The 17,969-nt window shown below is 40.9% G+C and overlaps 2 protein-coding genes across 2 annotated transcripts in view; one reads left to right on the plus strand and one right to left on the minus strand.

Moving 5' to 3' along the window:
- SLC39A6 (solute carrier family 39 (zinc transporter), member 6) overlaps nucleotides 1-6,456 on the minus strand; it is a 34,380-nt gene extending 27,924 nt beyond the window's left edge. Inside the window, 4 exon segments of the mRNA XM_011974440.1 lie at nucleotides 571-740; nucleotides 1,597-1,777; nucleotides 3,308-4,045; nucleotides 6,176-6,456. Coding sequence (XP_011829830.1) covers nucleotides 571-740; nucleotides 1,597-1,777; nucleotides 3,308-4,036 — 1,080 coding nt within the window. The 5' untranslated portion in view covers nucleotides 4,037-4,045; nucleotides 6,176-6,456.
- A 45-nt stretch (nucleotides 6,457-6,501) lies between these two features.
- ELP2 (elongator acetyltransferase complex subunit 2) overlaps nucleotides 6,502-17,969 on the plus strand; it is a 40,203-nt gene continuing 28,735 nt past the window's right edge. The window contains 7 exon segments of the mRNA XM_011974439.1: nucleotides 6,502-7,127; nucleotides 10,299-10,377; nucleotides 13,341-13,411; nucleotides 15,318-15,474; nucleotides 15,839-15,916; nucleotides 16,478-16,576; nucleotides 16,579-16,671. Coding sequence (XP_011829829.1) covers nucleotides 6,990-7,127; nucleotides 10,299-10,377; nucleotides 13,341-13,411; nucleotides 15,318-15,474; nucleotides 15,839-15,916; nucleotides 16,478-16,576; nucleotides 16,579-16,671 — 715 coding nt within the window. The 5' untranslated portion in view covers nucleotides 6,502-6,989.

Here is a 17,969-nt window from a genome sequence, read left to right on the forward strand (position 1 = left end):
GCATGTTGTGATTTCCTTTTCCCAATTACCCGAAAACCTTTAATGGGAATTTAAATAATGAAACATGCATATTTTTTGACTGAGCACCTATTCCAAATATCTGATGGAAAAGTAAATTCACTTTACCAAACTTGTTTTATGTGTCATGAAGTGTAAATCTCTAAACACATACACAAACATTCAAGTCTGAAGAAAACCTCCAAGTTTCTTGGGTACATAAAGGGTCACATATTTTATTTCTGTGGCAATTACACTAACAGATAAAGCAGATAACTCACATTGCTGCAGTACCTCACAGTACTAATAGCCGGGCAGAATTTGTCTCTTTTTATTAAGTGGGTTTCAAAAAGTTAAATTAGTCTGTGTTTTGTAAAAGGAAAGCAAAAAATTCACAAATGTATTAAGATCCAGCAGAAAAATACAGATTTCACTTACCAAATATATTTTAAAATAAGCCTTTCTAAACCAAATTTCTAACATTTTATACAAAAAATTCTAGTATTAACCAAAACATATTATTTTTTCAGTGTTGAATAATCAAACACTAACAGGAAAAACTACTATACTTACATGTGGAAGAAGGTGTAAAAAAGCATCACCACTCAAAGTCCCAACGGCCAGTGCAACAAGGAAACTCAGGAGAAATTTGAAAAACACCCGATTCATGAGGGGCACTAAGATAACCCCCAGCAGAGACAGGAAACTGATGATGGAAATGGCTATAAAACCACCAACCCAGGCTGTCAAACAAAACAAAACAGAGCAAAGAAAAATTATACAATTAATAAACTTCACAAGAAAGACTTTTGGAGAGTAGCATAAAGCAACATGTAAAAGGAGAGAAGCTAAAAACACACAAATTCAATGCGAATAGGACCTACTGTAGCAATAGCACAATAACCAAGAAATCTGTTGTTGGCTCAAATGAACAACCTGATGGGTACTTAAGAACTCTCCAGGTAAGGAGCATAGCTCTAATGGGAAATTCTTCAGGTTGGGGTGAAAGAGGAAAAATAAATGGTTACCGAGGATGAACTGTAGCTCACTTAGGAACTGAGCTTTCACATTCCCATAAGAGCTGAATTATAAAATAGTTTTTTTTTTTTTCTTAGAGAAAAGGAAAAGAAAACAAAGAAGAGGAGGAAACCAGGAATTCAATAATGTCCTCAGAAAACAAAGCAGTGACTCTTTCCTCATTACTTTTGAGCAATGCGACCCTACCCTATAGCATAGCTTATCCTAGTTTCACTTATCAATAAGAATGTATCAGTATTAGGTTTCTAAGCAGCATAAATGAACCCAAGACCTCTTCCCAAACAGTGTGACATGATATAAAAATCCCAAATTTCAGGTGATCCTGACACCTTCTTGTAGGATGAACACAGAGAAGTCCTAATTGAAATTTGATTTTCTGGGTTTTTTTAAAGGGCAGGGCTAACATCCCTTCCTTGCTTTCTTCACATTCAAGGCAAAGAACAACTAAGATGACATATGTGGAACTGTACTGGAAAACAAATGGGCTGATGCAAATCTAAGGAAAAGCACAACATAAATGAATCTACTGAAATTGTTTTTACATAAAAAAGGCAATTTTACCTATTTGTAATGAATAGGTCTTTGGAGGGATTTCAGCCTTCTTTTCACTTGTATGAATCAGACAAGATCTAGCATCAATTTGGTTGATGATGGCTGGACAGAGATAGTTGAATTCTGTTGCATTCAGCGGAACCTGGATGCCCATGCCATGAGATGTCAGTAGTTTTGATGCATTGAAACACTGAAAGAAACAAAGCAGTGAAAATCACCAAAAGGCATCCCCATCAGAGTAATGTGATGACACAATACCTTTTTTTTACCAAAGCTACTTCTTTGTTTTCTCGAGTTAATGAAAATTAAAATCAACTTCTGTTTTGAGCACTTTGGAACTTGCCTCCAGCTACCTGGCAATACTATGTCACCATAGTGGTATCCCACCTCTTCTGTCTACCTCATCAGAGAAGCAGTACATCACGAGTCATCTGGGGAGAAAGCCTCTAGTGGAACAAGCATGAGAATAAATGGAGATTCACAAGCCTGTTAACTCACTGTATAAACGTATTAAGGAAATGAGCTTCAATTTCAAAATGGGGTTCATTAGAGATTGAGAAATATGTTGCTTCAGTACTAACGCTATCCTACTTAGCCTAAACAAGTCCAAGACATGCCCCTCTTCTAGTAATGACTCTACTTGCAAAAACTCAGTTCTGTCTACATATCTGGCAAAGTAATGCTCTGCAATGAGAGGATATTAAATTATGCAGATTATTCTTGTGGAGGGCAAGGCTGGTTAATAAAACAAACCTGTACCGGCAGGCAGATGTTTTCAGCTATTTAATTAGATGACAAACTTAGTTTGAAGTTATTCCTTTGTGCAATCTCTCCCCCAACCAAAAAAGAAAAAGAAAACAAACAAACAAACAAAACCCAAAACTGGCTTTAGTACCAGTTTCTCATCTTCTGTAAAGACATTTTCAACTCCCACCACAATTCTCAGTTGGTACTACTCAGAGCAAACTTTATCACCAGGGCCGCTATGGCTATGACCATTACTAGGATTAGTCCAGAATTAGTACAGTCACATGCTGGTTTGAATGAAGTACTGAAGTTTTGCTTATTAAACTGTATCAACGAATTCCTTGTTCCTTTTTTTTTTGACATAATTCCCCATTCTTGACATCTGTCAGCCAAGGTGAATTATGTACAGTCTGGAAGTCTACTCTAGAAAAACCACATGAACTCAGAACCTCACTGCCCAGACTTTTCCCTTGTCCAGCATGACGTTCATGGAAATTGCTCCAATTTCAATCATTCCTCAAGTCATGGTGGACCTTCTGTCAAGGAAGCAGCAGTGGTATTCTCAGTAGTCTTCAGCCCCCTCAGTCACACAATATGGATTCTAACATCCTGCTTTCTAACATCCCTACAATATGGATTCTAACTCCTGCTTTCAACTCCTCATTTTCTATTTTTTATTAATAATGTTCACCTTTATAGACTTTCTCTAAAGATAGCCTTGATATCTTTCTCTACATATTTTATATTCTATATTACAAAAACTTTTAGGAGGCAGCACTATAGTCACCAAAATAACCGTTCCCTAAGTTCTGATTTAGGAATGTTTACAATATAGCAGGCAGCTGAGAAGGTGGAAATTCCCTTTTCAATAACTTCATCATTTTACTTTTACTTTAAACTCCTCACAACTAGAAACAGAGGAGCAGAGACAGGACAGACACACAGGTATATTAAAATAATGCACTCATCTTACCTCCTGAGGATTTTCATTCGTGTTTCTAGAATACATAAAGCCTTTTCGGGGCTCACTCATAGATTCATTTGTTTTCCTACCAGCCAGCCGGCTCACCAGGCTCTTTTCTGTGACACTGGGTGGAGTGGAGCTGCTTACATCTTTGGGGAAGAGTTTTGGAGTCTCTATTGTCTCTAGAAAGTGAGTTCCTTCAGAGACAGTGTTGTACACAGTTGAGGTCACTTCACTAGTACTAACACTGTCCTTGACATTCCTTCTACCATTGGCATGTTCTGGTCGGTGAGCTCCTTTCCCTTGGCTGTTTCTAGGATCTTTACCTGAACTATCTGAGTCATGTTCTGGGCAAAGAGCTTTTCGCTTATTTTTACCAGAAGCAGCATGATTACGGTGAGAGTGGTGCTCGTGGTCTGAGTGATGCTCGTGGTCCGAGTGATGCTCATGGTCATGGTGTATATGGATTCTTTTAATCTTATCTATGCCTATATTTTGAAGTAATTTTCTGAACCCTTCAACTGACAAAGAATTATTTTCTCCATAGCGGTAGAAAAGCTGTTGTAGATGATACTGCCGTGTGGTAATTGCCAAGTCAACATTAATGCCAGATTCCCAATTCGGACTAATTTTCTCAGTGGTCTGGGGGAAAGCAGCTGCTGATTTTAGTTCATGAAGGCGATTTGTGACAGAGAGGGTGAAGGTCAGGATCAAGATTACAGATAACTTCCTCGCCATTGCACCTTCCTAGAAAAGACAGGAAAAAAAATTAACTCACTTCTAAAACAAATTGAATTAAGAAACCTTATACTGAAAATTAATGTGTAATCAAGGAATCAAAGTTGCCAGAGCATCATGTGGTGTGACCAGTGTGGCACTAGGTACTGTGAAGATGGAAAGAACTATAGTCCTAGGCTCTACCCTTGCATTCCTAAAACACATGAAACAACTGGAGAACAGCTGAGTGCTAAGAGGCTGACATTAGCACTGTAAAAGCAATAGTAATTCAGAGACAGGAGAGATCCATATGGCCACAGCCATCAACTTCTTACTGAAGTTGAGAATTTATTTGAATGATTATTTGAATCACTGAGGCCAATGATTCAAAATGAAATCTAGGCCAGGTGTGGTGACTCATGCCTATAATCCCAGCACTTTTGGGAGGCTGAGGCAGGCAGATCACCTGAGGCCAGGAGTTTGTGACCAGCCTGGGCAACATGGTGAAACCCTGTCTCAAAAAAAAAAAACAAAGAATGAAATGAAATCTAGCTACCTTGATCATCACTATCATTTCATAAAATAATCTTCAAGCACCAAAAAATAGAAACAATAATCTCAATTCACATATTTAAAAAATTTTAAACTAATACACTCTCCTTATATACAAATCCACTTAAGACCCCTTTCTGCAATCACAATCCTCAAAGGTGCTCAATTTTGCCAGTGTATCCCTCAGGATATTTTCTATGCATACTCAAATACATGTATACTTAATTTTTCAAAAAAGATTTTTTAAAATTTTATTTTATTTTATTTTTATGTAGAGAAGAGGTCTCACTATGTTGAGGTCTCACTATGTCGTCCAGGTTGGTTTTGAACTCCTGACCTCAAGAGATCCTCCACCTCCACTTCCCAAAGTGCTGGGATTACAGGCGTGACCACTACGCCCAGCCTCAAATAGGTGTGTACTTTAAATACACACTGAATCTTTTTTTCCTTCTTGACAATGAATCAGACACGTTACGTCCATACATAGAATTCTTAAAGTAAACTGAATTTCATGAAAAACTCACTGTAGCATCCTTGTGTTACTACAAACCAGTCAATATTTAATCACAGACTGTTAGTAATCCACAGCAGTGTTTGGAACCAAAGGCCTATGCCCCAAGGAGGAGGGAGCAATTGAGTTGGAGCTTGAAAAGCAGAATTCAGTTAAGCAGAGCCAGAATTCAGTTAATTCAGATCCAGTAGGATGTCCAGCACCAACGGTGGAGGTGATGGTGGTCAAACCCACATCTCCAGCAAAAGACGCAGACGTCAAGCTTCCAACTAAGCAAGAGTATGGGGCTATCCAGCTCTACCAGGGTCAGCTGTTCTTCTCTGGGCAGGGCTCTCGCATTCATTACCGTATCTAAAATACCGGTAATTCCTATTTTGCAAGGCGAATGAGGAAAACACATGAAGGAATGTATATTACAAGTACTCGTTAAACTCATGTGTTGCACAAGTGCGGGGTATCATACAGGGAACAGTGGGAAATGGGGGTACGGGGTAGAACGACGCTCCTGAAAGAGGAATCTTTGGGGCTTGAAGTTTCGGGAATTCTTCTACTAGGCAAAAGATAAACATTTAGAAATCATTCCTAGGAGAGAGGCGAGGAGCGGGGTGGGAGGGGACTAGCACAGGGGACAGCTCCGAGCCTTTCTCCAGGGAGGATGCTGAGCGCGGTCGCGGACCCGCTGAAGGATCTCCTTTCCTGCAAGTTGGCGTGTGCTGGAGGAAAACGGAAAGCAGAGGGGAAGGGCCTTGGAGAAAAAGGCGAGTACAGAAAACGGAGAAGAAGGCACAAAGCTCTCTTCTAAAAGCTTTTTATTTCTAAACACATCAGTCCCTTCTTCGAATATGGGATGAAAAGTACGGATCTTTTCCTCAAAAAATCCTCCGTTGCACTCCGAAGCCCATCTGAGCATCCTAAGAAGTCCGCCTCTCTAGGGAGAGGGGGCGCCTGCGGCGGGCTCCCCCCCAGCATCCTCTTTCTGGAGCCCCCCTGCCCGGTCCGCAGGACACTGTTCTCCGCAGAACCCTCCCTCCTCGCCCCGCCTGTCTGGCCTGCGGAGCTCCCCTCCCAGCCGCCCTGCTCCCGGACCTGAGAGACACGTCTCCGCGGCCTCGTCGTCCCACGGCCCGGCCACGCGCGCAGGTTTGGTTCCACACGGGCGGTCCAAAGGGCTCGGAACGGGCCCACTGGTCTCTTCAAAAAATCTCTACCAGGCGCGGACACGCAGTGGTTTCATTGGGTTGGCTGCCCCTCGGTCCGGAGGTAGCGCCGCGCAGCCACCCGACAGCCGCGCCCCTAGCCTTTGCGGAGCTAGAGGACAATCACTAATTACCGCCGCGCGCAGCGCCGCGGGGAACCACCGCCCACTTCGGCCAGGACTGCGGGGCATGCGCAGTGCGACCCCGGAACCCGGCTCCGCAGACGGATCCGCTTTTCCGTGTGTTCGCCGACGCCGCGGGGGCGTGGCGCGGCCTAGCGCACTCTGAGCAGCTGGGGGGTCGTTTCCTCCAGGCCTTACTCGGTAGCCAGGGGCCCCGCGGCCAGCTGTGGCCGCTGCTGGGAGCCGGGTCATAAGGGGTAGCGGGATGTTTCTGACGCTGCCCTGGCACATGAGTCCCGGGTCCTTCAGGGAGGGTCCCGAGCCACTCGGGTTTCGCTCTTGGGACAAAGGCCTGGCTCGTGCGCGGGGCGGGGCCACAGCCCCAGAAGAGAGCTAGCAGAGCGGCGGCTTTGCACAGGGGTTCAAGAGTGTGGTGGAGCCAGAGGGCCGCAGGGGGGCGGGGCTGCCTTCGTCTGGCCCTCGGCTGCCTGCGAAACGCGGACCGGGTGATGCCCCAGGAGAAACCACTCTAGTAGTTCCGCTCGGAGGGCGGAAGTGCGCGTCTCAGTCTGTGCGGCTGACCAGTTAGCGACATGGTGGCGCCCGTGCTGGAGACTTCTCACGTGTTTTGCTGCCCAAACCGTGTGCGGGGAGTCCTGAACTGGAGCTCTGGGCCCAGAGGACTTCTGGCCTTTGGCACGTCCTGCTCCGTGGTGCTCTATGACCCCGTGGTAAGAGGTCGCTGGACCCCTGACCCTTGTGCTTTTGAGGTTGAACCTGTGGACGTGCACCGGGCGCGCTGTAGTTGCCGCCCCAGACCTAGGAGGCGAGTCGGGTCGTCTCAGGGGAGCGGGGTTTGGACTCAGTCTCCAGTGGACCTGTCGGACTTGCTCCTCGCCCCTCACCCTTCGCCGTCACGCGTGGCGTCATCCTAGGGTCATTGCTGCCTATCACCTGCCAGTAACTTGTTAGTCGCAGACAGAAACCCGAATGATGAGAATCTTACCTGAAGCCTTCTTTGGGGAACTGTAGTACCGTTAATCAATTTGGGTTTTAAAACAATTGAAATTTATATGTAAATTAAAACCGTCATCCCACAGGTGCAATCTCATTTCTGTATTTCCTTCAGTTTTGGTTCATGAACTTTTGTTGTATTGAATTTCAAGGAAATGTTACCTGTGTTATAGCTACGGGAATGAACATTTTAGAGAAAGTGATAGTTTAGGGGAAAGATCATAGGGGATGGGGATCCTAAGCCCTGGTTAGAAGGCGGGACTTCCCTCGACTTCACCCAGTCGATTATTTTCTTGGCGCTTTCCTTACCGTATTTCTCCAGTGAATAGTTTTTGTATGCTCCCCAGAATTCATTGTAACCCCATTCCCACTGGCTAATTTAGGTCGATACAGTTAGTCTTGCATCTCAAAAGGAGGCTCAGTATAAAAAATAAAATGTTGAAAATTAAAATACAATGTAGGAGATGGCTATATGTATTTCTGATCATACTGCTTTATTGATTTGATTAAAAATTTCATTATTGGCCAGGAGCGTGTCTCATGTCTGTAATCCTGGCACTTTGGGAGGCAGAAGTGGGAGCATTGCTTGAGTCCAGGAGTTCGAGACCAGTTTAGGCAACAGAGCGAGACCCCCAGTCTACAAAAAGTTAAAAAAAAAAAATAGCTGGGTGTGGTGGCGTGCGCCTATAGTCCCATACTCGGGAGGTTGAAGTGAGAGGATCTCTTGAGCTCAGGAGTTTGAGGCTGCAGCGGAGTGGGATCACACCACCGGACTCCAGCCTGGGCAACAGAGCCAGACCCTATCTCAAAAAAAAAAAAAATTATTCTCACACCCTTTGCAGATTCAAATATATATATGAAATATTTTTATCCACATTACCCCATCTTGAGCTTGCTTGCCTCTTCCTGGTTTTTGTTTCTTGTTATTTGCATACTTGAATGGCAAGAGAAAGTGCAAAAAACAAGGGTAAACTTTAAAGGGACCATGAGGCAAGGACCGGCTGTAGAATGGGAGAGACCACAGCAGGCTCTCCATCATCTCCCACAGCGTCTCCTCATCCAGCACCGTGAGCGCGGAGCCTTGCGGCATTGCGGCACAGTTCCGCCATGGCTGGGCACTGGGAGGACCCTAGGAGGGCGGCTCTGGGGGTGGAGTTGTCAGGGAAGCAGGAGCCCGGGAGAGCCAGGGTGACACCATTTTAAAATCAACTCCGTCGTAAAATTAGCAAGGCACACTCTGCCAGTCAACCCACGGTCCTGAGATGTTTACGGCAGAGGAAGCAGCTTGGTAACGCCTGCAAGGACAAACTCCCACAACGACAAAATGTCCAGATGCCCCGATATCACAGGACAAGATCTGCTTTTAAGATGATTATACTCATGCTTTGATGTACTTACACACTGAAATGAAATTCTTATTCAGCTGTAGAATCCCATCTTTTTGCAGCAGTTGAATGGATTTGTTCCCATGTATTCCATCAGATTTTAAATCATAACCTGGTGGCTGAGCTAGTGAATTTTAGCCTATTGACAAAGAAGTGTTGAGCCTAAAAAGTACTTTGTCCTGTTAAATATTTGCTGGTTGGGCTTTTTTTTTTTTTTTTTTTTTTTTTTTTGTGTATTGACACAATCTCTGCTCAGTGCAACCTGCAACTTCCACCTCCCAAAATCAAGTGATTCTCGTGCCTCAGCCTCCCTAGTAGCAGGGATTACAGGTGTGCACCACCACACCTGGCCAATTTTTGTGTTTTTAGTAGAGACGGGTTTTACCACATTGGCCAGGCTGGTCTCAAACTCCAGGCCTCCCAAAGTGCTGGGATTAAAGGCATGAGCCACCGCACCTGGCCTCGATTGAACTTTTAAGTAAATATGGGAATAAAAGCATGTCAAATGCTAAAATAAAGTTTTGGGAATGATGCTCATTCAGCAAATCTTCGACAACCATCTATGGGTTGGCCCTGGGCTGAGTGATGATGACACAAGGTAATGAGTGGTAACTTGTGACCACCAAGAAATTCTCAGTCTAGTGGGAGAGACAGTGAAATACAGTAAATTGCTTTCCAGCCTCAAATAACCTATATGTAAAATATATTAGTTTATGCACATTTGCCTTTTTCTTAGCCATGAGAATTCTAGTTGGTATATAAGCAGATAACAAAGCCATTGCCATTGACAGCAGATAGAGAAAGGGGCTGTAAAGAGGAAGGTGCGGTAGTCACAGTTAAAATCTTTAGTGCTGTGTGAAGTATGAGAGCTCCAAGTGTAGGGTGAGGTTGGTGAAAGCAACCTGTTGAGGATCTATGGGGAGCCTGGCAATAGGCCCTGTAGGAATCTGATGTGTGAGGACTTTAGTAGTTGTGGTCTTGTGACATTGTGCCACTGGGTCTGAAAAACCCACCATCTCATTGACCATGGCATGCAAAGTGAACTGTGCTTGTACCCATTAATCACAGATTCCTCTATTGAAGGGCTTTTTTTTTTTTTTGTCAGAGAAACCCTCAGATTGTTGCAAGCATAGTAGGCCTACTTCCACAAGGAGGCAGCTACTTGTCTAGCTTGGTGTGTCAGGACAGGCTGCCCAGGTGAGAGGGATGTGGGCATTGTAGGAGAGTGAGCAAAAGCAGGTGGATGCAGACCGACCCAAGAGTTCAGTGTAATGGGAGTACAGAATGCTGGGAATGTGGAGTCTCAAGAAAGGCAGGACTGATTTAGAGGAATGGATAACTTAAGCCATGGTTAAAAGTTTATGGATTGAAGAAGGCAAATCTGTTTGATGTAATCCTGATGTTTTTACTAGTATTGAAAACACTGAAATCTGTTTTTACTTACTTATTAATTTTTCTGTAGGATAAATTCCAGTTTACTAACTGGTATTTTCTTCTTTAAAGAAAAGGGTTGTTGTTACCAACCTGAATGGTCACACTGCCCGAGTCAATTGCATACAGTGGATTTGTAAACAGGATGGCTGTAAGTATTAACCAGATTGTTAAAGTTGATCTCAATTGCTTTCTGATAAAGTATGGTTAGCTATTTTTTTCTCATCACTTCTCTTAATTTAGCATCACCTTATATGATGTTATACAATCGGAGAAACAGAAGAAAAATGGTATTCTCAGTGAGAAATCTGAACTGTATTTTTACTTCGTAGCAGTTGAAGCTTGGATTATACAGCAGTGCTTAGTGAGGGTAGTGCAGCCCTAGACTTGGGCAGGATCCCGTCCCACTTCCCCCGTTGCCCATAACCTTTGTTAAAAAACTTGTGAGCAGGGCCTAGACTGAAGCTATGTTTCAGAGACTTGGTTTCTTGGTCTGTTTCTGCCATAAACAAGCTATTGCTTTTTCTTTTTATTCTTTTTTCTTTTATTTATTTGAAATTTTAGATTTTTTTTTTGCCAACTGGTTGGAGACGAGAATATTTATTTTTTTTAGAGACAGGATCTCACTTGTTGCCCAAGCTGGAATGCAGTGGCTCCATCAGAGTTCCCTGCAATAGCTGGGACCACAAGTGTGTGGCACCATACCTCTCTAGGTTTTTAGTTTTGTTTTTTTTTTTGAGACGAAGTCTCACTCTGTCCCCCAGGCTAGAGTGCAGTGGCGCGATCTCGGCTAACTGCAAGCTCCACCTCCCGGGTTCACACCATTCTCCCTCCTTGCTGTGTAGCCCAGGCTTGTCTCATACCCCTAACCTCAAGCAGTCTTCCCTCCTTAGCCTCCCAAAGTGCTGGGATTATAGGATGAGCTACTGTACCCGGCCAGCTATTGCTTTTTTAGGCAAGACATTACATCTCTACTGACCCTAGTTTGCACGTTAGTAACATCTGAAAAGTAAAAGATCAGACTAGATCAAGAGTGTCTTAGAGGTTTGTAAGACCTATGAGATCAAATTATTTTCATAATGATATCAAGAAGTTATTCACAGTATTCATTCTTATTCTGTCATGAATGTACAGTGTTTTCCAGCCACATGATGTATGATACTGCAGCAGATTAAATACAGAAGCAGATAGGAAAATCCAGCTATATTCTAGTAAAATCATATGTTAAAGAGATTTGTAGGAGTGTAAAATAGTTCCTCTCTTTCATTAAGTTTTTGTTTTGGAAACCATTGGGGTTTTTCCCCATCAAAATGTTATATATGTTCACACATCATGGAACCCTAAGTAAATGGTTAAATACATATTTTCCGTATTTCTCAGTTTTAATTTCTAATGTGGTTAATATTGGTACATATGGTTCATATAATCAAAAGCTTTTTGGGGTCCTCAAAAATTGTAAGACTGTAAAGGAATTCTAAGACCAACAGTTTTGAAAATTTCTGGGCAAGATTATCTCCAGGTCTCTTCCCTCTCTTAAGATTCTGACTCCAGAATTTTCAGTTAAAATATTGGTTGCCTTTAGATGGTGCTCTCAAAATCCTATAATATTTCTTTAGTTGCTTTAAATATACCTACTGCAGTGTAGTTATGGGTTCTGAATTAGTTTTATTTTTCATTCCACACTCATTTGAGGGCATTTTGAGCCAGGCACAAATACAAAATTTTCTGAATTATTAAGACTTTGCTATGATTTTATAAATGATGTTTAAAAAAGTTTAATAAGCTACTGATTTCATTTGGTTCTGTAGGATTGGTCACGTGTTAGGTCAATAAAAATCATTAAATGGTACAAGGGATGACTGTTAGTGTGGATAATAAAACATAATTGCAATTATATTAATTGCCACCAGATAACATCAAAGACTGACTCTCAGAATAGGAATTTGTTATAAAATATTAATTTAGGCTTGTATGTTTTATCTTCCTTTTAAAAGTGAGGTTACATAAAATGAATTGCTTGTGTATTACTGTAATCTATAACTATTATGATTGATTTCCTTTAATTGAACTGTCAGATAATGCAGATAGCCTTTCCAACCATTTGTCAGTGATATATAAAATTTTAATATCATTTTGTATTTTTAATATGTCTGAATTTTAACATTACTTTTATGTATAGACATTCTTAAAATCATATAGTTAGTTAAGTGGCTTAATTACTGTGACGCATGAAGTTGAGGCCCATGATCACAGTTGGCTGGCAGCAGAGTTAGGACATGAACCTGGGCCTTCTGAGTTCAAATCTAATGCTCTTTAGTCCAGCTGCTTCCCTGAAACAAATAAAAAGAAAGTCCAAACCCAAATTAGGTTATTTACCCCTTTTTTTGGGTACTACTTTTTCTTCTGTTATCACTGAGAAGTTGCAAGTGTTTAAAAGATCTATTTTGAAGTAGGTCTCTAATTTCAACAATAAGTCATATTCTTGGTAGTAGCACCTGACTACAATGTTTCATATAATGTTCCTGCCAAGAATGTTTAGCCTGTATCTAATCATGAGGAAACAATCAAACAGATTGAGGGACATTCTGCAAAATAACTGCTGGCTACTATCATTGTCACAAAAATGAGGGGGACTAGGAAACTATTCTAGATAAAAGGAGACTAAAAAGGTGTGATATCCAAACATTCAGTGTATTTCTTTAGATTCTGAATCCCAAACAAAAATAGTTTTGAAAGGCATTCCTGAGACAATTAGGACATTTTAATATGGACAGTATATTATATAATAATACTTATCAATGTTAGAATTTTTGAATGTGATAATTGTATTGAGGTAATATAGGAGAATATTTTCGTCCTTAGGAGATGTATGGTCTTTGAAGATCAGAGATCACAGTGTCTGCCACTTACTTTTAAGTAGTTTGCCTCCTAAAAAGTGTGTATGTGTACGTATATAGAGGAAGAGTGAGATATTAAGCAAATATGGCAAAATGTTACCAGTTTGTGAATCTAGGTAGAGGGTACAGGGGTATTGTTTTTTGGTGTAGCTTGGACATTTTAAAAAATTGCAGAAAAAATGAATAAAGATATTTACTGAGATATAATTTTTTTCAGCCCCTTCTACTGAATTAGTTTCTGGAGGATCTGATAATCAAGTGATTCACTGGGAAATAGAGGATAATCAGGTGGGTAGACATGTTTATAATCATAAGAAATGACTTTTTTTCTTTGTTTGTTTTTTAAGAGGTAGAGTCTCACTCTGTCACCCAGGCTGACGTGCAGTTGTGCAATCGTAGCTCACCTCAGCCTGCTAAGTAGCTGGGACTACAGGTGCCTGACACCATGCCTGGCTGATTTTTGCGTGTGTGTGTGTTTTTTGTTTTTTGTTTTGTAGAGATGGGGTCTTACTTTGTTGCCCAGGCTGGTCTCAGAAGTGACTTTTATGTTTACTTTTATTTTTAATTTTTTTCTTCAACTGTGTTGTTCTTTTACGAAGTTAATCTTGCTCATCAGCAACACAAATGCTGTGTCTTTTGTACTACACAGGCCCCGTACCCTTTGCTCTGATTTCTACTCCCATATTTGTATGCTGTTAACTGTCTCTGTGAATTTCCTGTCATTTTGGAATAATTTTCAAACTATTCTTACTTGGGCTGATCTGTTTTCAATGCTTGTGGCATACGAATATAGATTTACAAGACTCTCCTCAGTGCCACCCCACCCTTCTGTCTTGTTATGTTTTTAAAAATTCTCTGATTAAGCTATAACTGTGCTTAAAGATGTGAAATGAGTATTTTCAATAGATTTAATTTTTTTAGGGGGTAATGTCAGACTTGTTTAAAAAAAAAGATTATAAATACGAAAAGTATAAAGAAGGAAAAACCTATACAAAATCTGAGCAGAGTGAACTTTCTGAAGAATGTCATTCCACGTCTCTAGTTATATGTGTATAATTATGCATAACAGAGATTATATTGTATCTGAGGATTTTTTAAGCGTTTTTGAGGTGAGATCTGGCTGTGTTGCCCAGGCTGGAGTGCAGTGGCTGTTCATAGGTAAGATGATAGTGCACTATAGCCAAGGACTCCTGGACTCAGGTGATACTCCTACCTCAGCCTCCCAAGTAACTGGGACTGCTGGCACACAGCACTGCACCTGGCTTAAGTGTTTTTTCCAAGAAGTCAAAGGCTAATCATTCTAAAGAAAGTTAGTGTACAGACCCTTATACATGAGTATTATGTGCACCTTCTTTAGTGGCAGAATTCTGTTTTAAGTATTATAATTGGAAAAACAAATGAGGAGACATTTAAGGAACACCACTATTTCAGCAGACAGTTTATAGAAGATACCTTTTGAAAGAAGTGGTGGAATGTCACACATTTGAAACTTAAAAAAAGATGAACCCAAAACATCAGTAGAAGGGATGCCAGAGGGAATAATCTTGATGGCAAGTAGATAGACTTGATAAGCAAATGGGATTTCCCACTTCTCTTTGCTTTTTTTCTGTTTTGCAGTCCTACTTGAATTAGGCAAGTATCATGAGTAGATGCTAAAAGTACTTAGTACAAGTTTGATGGGGAATAGAATGTTTACTCAATGCCAAAGTATACTCATATTATCACCAAAAAGAAAAAAAAAATTAACATCACAGTGAAGAAAACTGGCAGACAATACTTCTACTAAATATGAAGGTTAACTTCACTAAAACTTGGACAGACTGAAACCATGTGCCTCCTGATGGGATGTGCTTATGTAGTAATGCTGTCAAAATGTATATTCTGAGTCTCTTCATAATGAAAATCACATAATCCAAAAAGAGGAACATTCCACAAAGTTGACCTATATTCTTCAGAATACCTATTATCTTCTCAGAGTAGATTCCTAGATATGAGATTGCTTTGTCACAGGGTGTTTACATTTTGTGTGTTAACATGGTCAGACAGACTTCTTGAAAAGTTTTATTCTTTTCAACTTAGAGGACCTATTTTTGGCTCAGCCGTTTTATTGGCATCTTTATCCAATTAAATAAAGGTTAAAAAAAATCCTTTTTTTTTTTTTTTCACAACGCTTCTGTCATTCTCTCTGATTCAGCTTTTAAAAGCAGTCCATCTTCAAGGCCATGAAGGACCTGTTTATGCGGTGCATGCTGTTTACCAGAGGAGGACATCAGATCCTGCATTATGTACACTGATCGTTTCTGCAGCTGCAGATTCTGCTGTTCGACTTTGGTCTAAAAAGGGTTCAGAAGGTAGGTTTGGAGACATGATAATCCAGACAAACGAAATAATATTTAACAAATGAATGACGAGCAGAAGAGCATATATATAATTTTTTAAAACTTTCAAGCAATTTTAAAAATACAATAATTCTAATCTAAATTTTTCTTTTGCACTTATTTAAAATTCTCTATACCATAACTTTTTCATGTAAGTCATTTTGCTCTCTGTAACATCGTTAAAATTTGGCCATTTAACTTCACATGGTCAGTGGGGACTCAGGATTGACTTCTCTCATCTCCCTTCTGCTACCTGGGGCTGTGATGATGCTATCCAACCTGTCTAGTTGGATAAGCTCTGAGGGAGTTGTTCATTGTGTTTTTTATTATTTCTTAGTAACGTGCCTTCAGACTTTAAATTTTGGAAATGGATTTGCTCTGGCTCTCTGCTTGTCTTTTTTGCCAAATACTGATGGTGAGTATCCTGTTAAGTATATATTAAAAGAACAGTGTATTTGCATATTGTCATATGATTAGAACCTAAAAGAAATGTATTGGGTCTTAATTTTGTATCTAAATGTTTCTGTGAAACAAGATGTGAATAACATACTTTTATCATAATATTCAAGTGATCTGAGTATAGAACATAAAGTTAAGGGCTTATTAGGATTTTGATAGCTATTGATAATTTAAGTGACTTACTATATACCTAAGAGTGATACTCTTAGTTATCAAATATACTGTGGATGTGTATGGATCTATGGACATGTATGGAATGAGAGGAAAGTATCTCATTCTTTAGAAGGTGAAAGTCTGGGGTAAGTTGAAAAAGTTTTGAATGAAGGTGGCATATGAGCATTTCTCTCAGAATGATGGCCCCTTCACATCCCGCATAATGACATTTTGCCCAAGACCACTTAAAATCTGCAAACAGAAAAATTTCCCTTTTGCTGTGAAACCTATCTGTACTTATCTTTGAGTATCTTCTACAAAGATAATAGCCAGTGTGAGTGAGTCAGCCTCTTTGCCTCCACAGTTACCTGGAAGACAGGCCAGGTGAAAAGAGGCAGGGCCTGGAAGCCACCAGCCTCTCTCACCCTCTGTAGCAGGAGCTGCAACTCCATGGTTTCATGTTATGTTCCATTTTGTGCAAGGCTCTGCAGAAGGGGAAGCTGCACACATTGTGGCATCATAACAGAATTTCATTTCTTCCATCTGCATTCAGGCCAAGTAACTGGAGTTTTGTTTTTATTGTTTTTCTTTTTCTTTTTTTTGTAGTTGATCTAAAGTAAGAAAATCTTTGAAAAACACACTTCGTGGCAAGGCATGTCCTTAGAGAAAGTCCCTACTATATCTAGCAGAATCATCAGGGCTGCCCTTTGGCAATGCAAATTATTAATGATTTTTTATCTTATTAAAATAATTTAACAGTCACATCTTTCATAGCTTTTTAAAATTTTTAAATTTAAAATTTATTTATTTATTTTTTAGAGATAAGGTCTCATTTTGTCACTCAGGCTTGAGTGCAGTGGTGATCTATAGCTCACTGCAGCCTCAAACTCCTAGGCTCAGGTGATTTTCCCACCTCAGCCAAGTAGCTGGGACTACAAGCATGCTCCACTATACCCAGCTAATTTTTTTATTCTTGTAGAGACAGGGTCTGTTTATGTTGCCCAGTCTGGTCTTGGACTCCTGGCTTCAAGTGGTTCTCCTGTCTCAGCCTCCCAAAGTGCTGAGATCACAGACATGAACCACTGCGTCTGGATCCCCTTGCATAGCTTTTTAAATTTTTTATTTTATTTTTTTGACACAGGGTCTCATTCTGTTGCTCAGGTTGGAGTGCAGTGGTGCCATCACAGCTCACCTCAGCCCCCTGAGTAGCTGGGACTCCAAGCACATGCCACCATGCCTGGCTAATTGCCTTGTATAGCTTTTTAGCCACATGCTTAATGACGTGCTCTTTTATTTATTTTTATTTTTATTTCTATTTTTTGGGATGGAGTCTTGCTCCATTGCCCAGGCTGGAGTGCAGTGGTGCGATCTCGGCTCGCTGCAGTCTCTGCCTCCTGGGTTTAAGTAATTTTCCTGCTTCAGCCTCCCGAGTAACTGGGATTACAGGCATGTGCCACCACGCCCAGATAATTTTTGTATTTTTGGTAGAGACGGTTTTGTCATGTTGGCCAGGCTGGTCTCAAATTCCTGACCTCAGGTGATCTGCCCACCTCAGCCTCCCAAAGGATCACGCCCTAGGATTACAGGCATGAGCGACTGCACCCAGCCTTTTATTTTGTTTTAAACAAAGTAAAACATAACATTTATTTTGTTTTAAACAAAATAAAACATAATTCAAACAAAACATAAGGTCCTCAAATTAACAAACATACCCTTAAATCTGTGTGCATTAGCCATGATGCTAGGGCTCATAGTAGCTGTTCATTATTTAGTTGTCTTAACAACTTTTCCTCTTGGTCTTCGGGCTGACATGGTGAAAATACTCTCTAGTTGCTCTCGAGCGTAATTTTCACTTC

This window comes from Mandrillus leucophaeus, unplaced genomic scaffold (genome assembly GCF_000951045.1).
Source record: "Mandrillus leucophaeus isolate KB7577 unplaced genomic scaffold, Mleu.le_1.0 Scaffold145, whole genome shotgun sequence".
NCBI lineage: Eukaryota > Metazoa > Chordata > Mammalia > Primates > Cercopithecidae > Mandrillus > Mandrillus leucophaeus.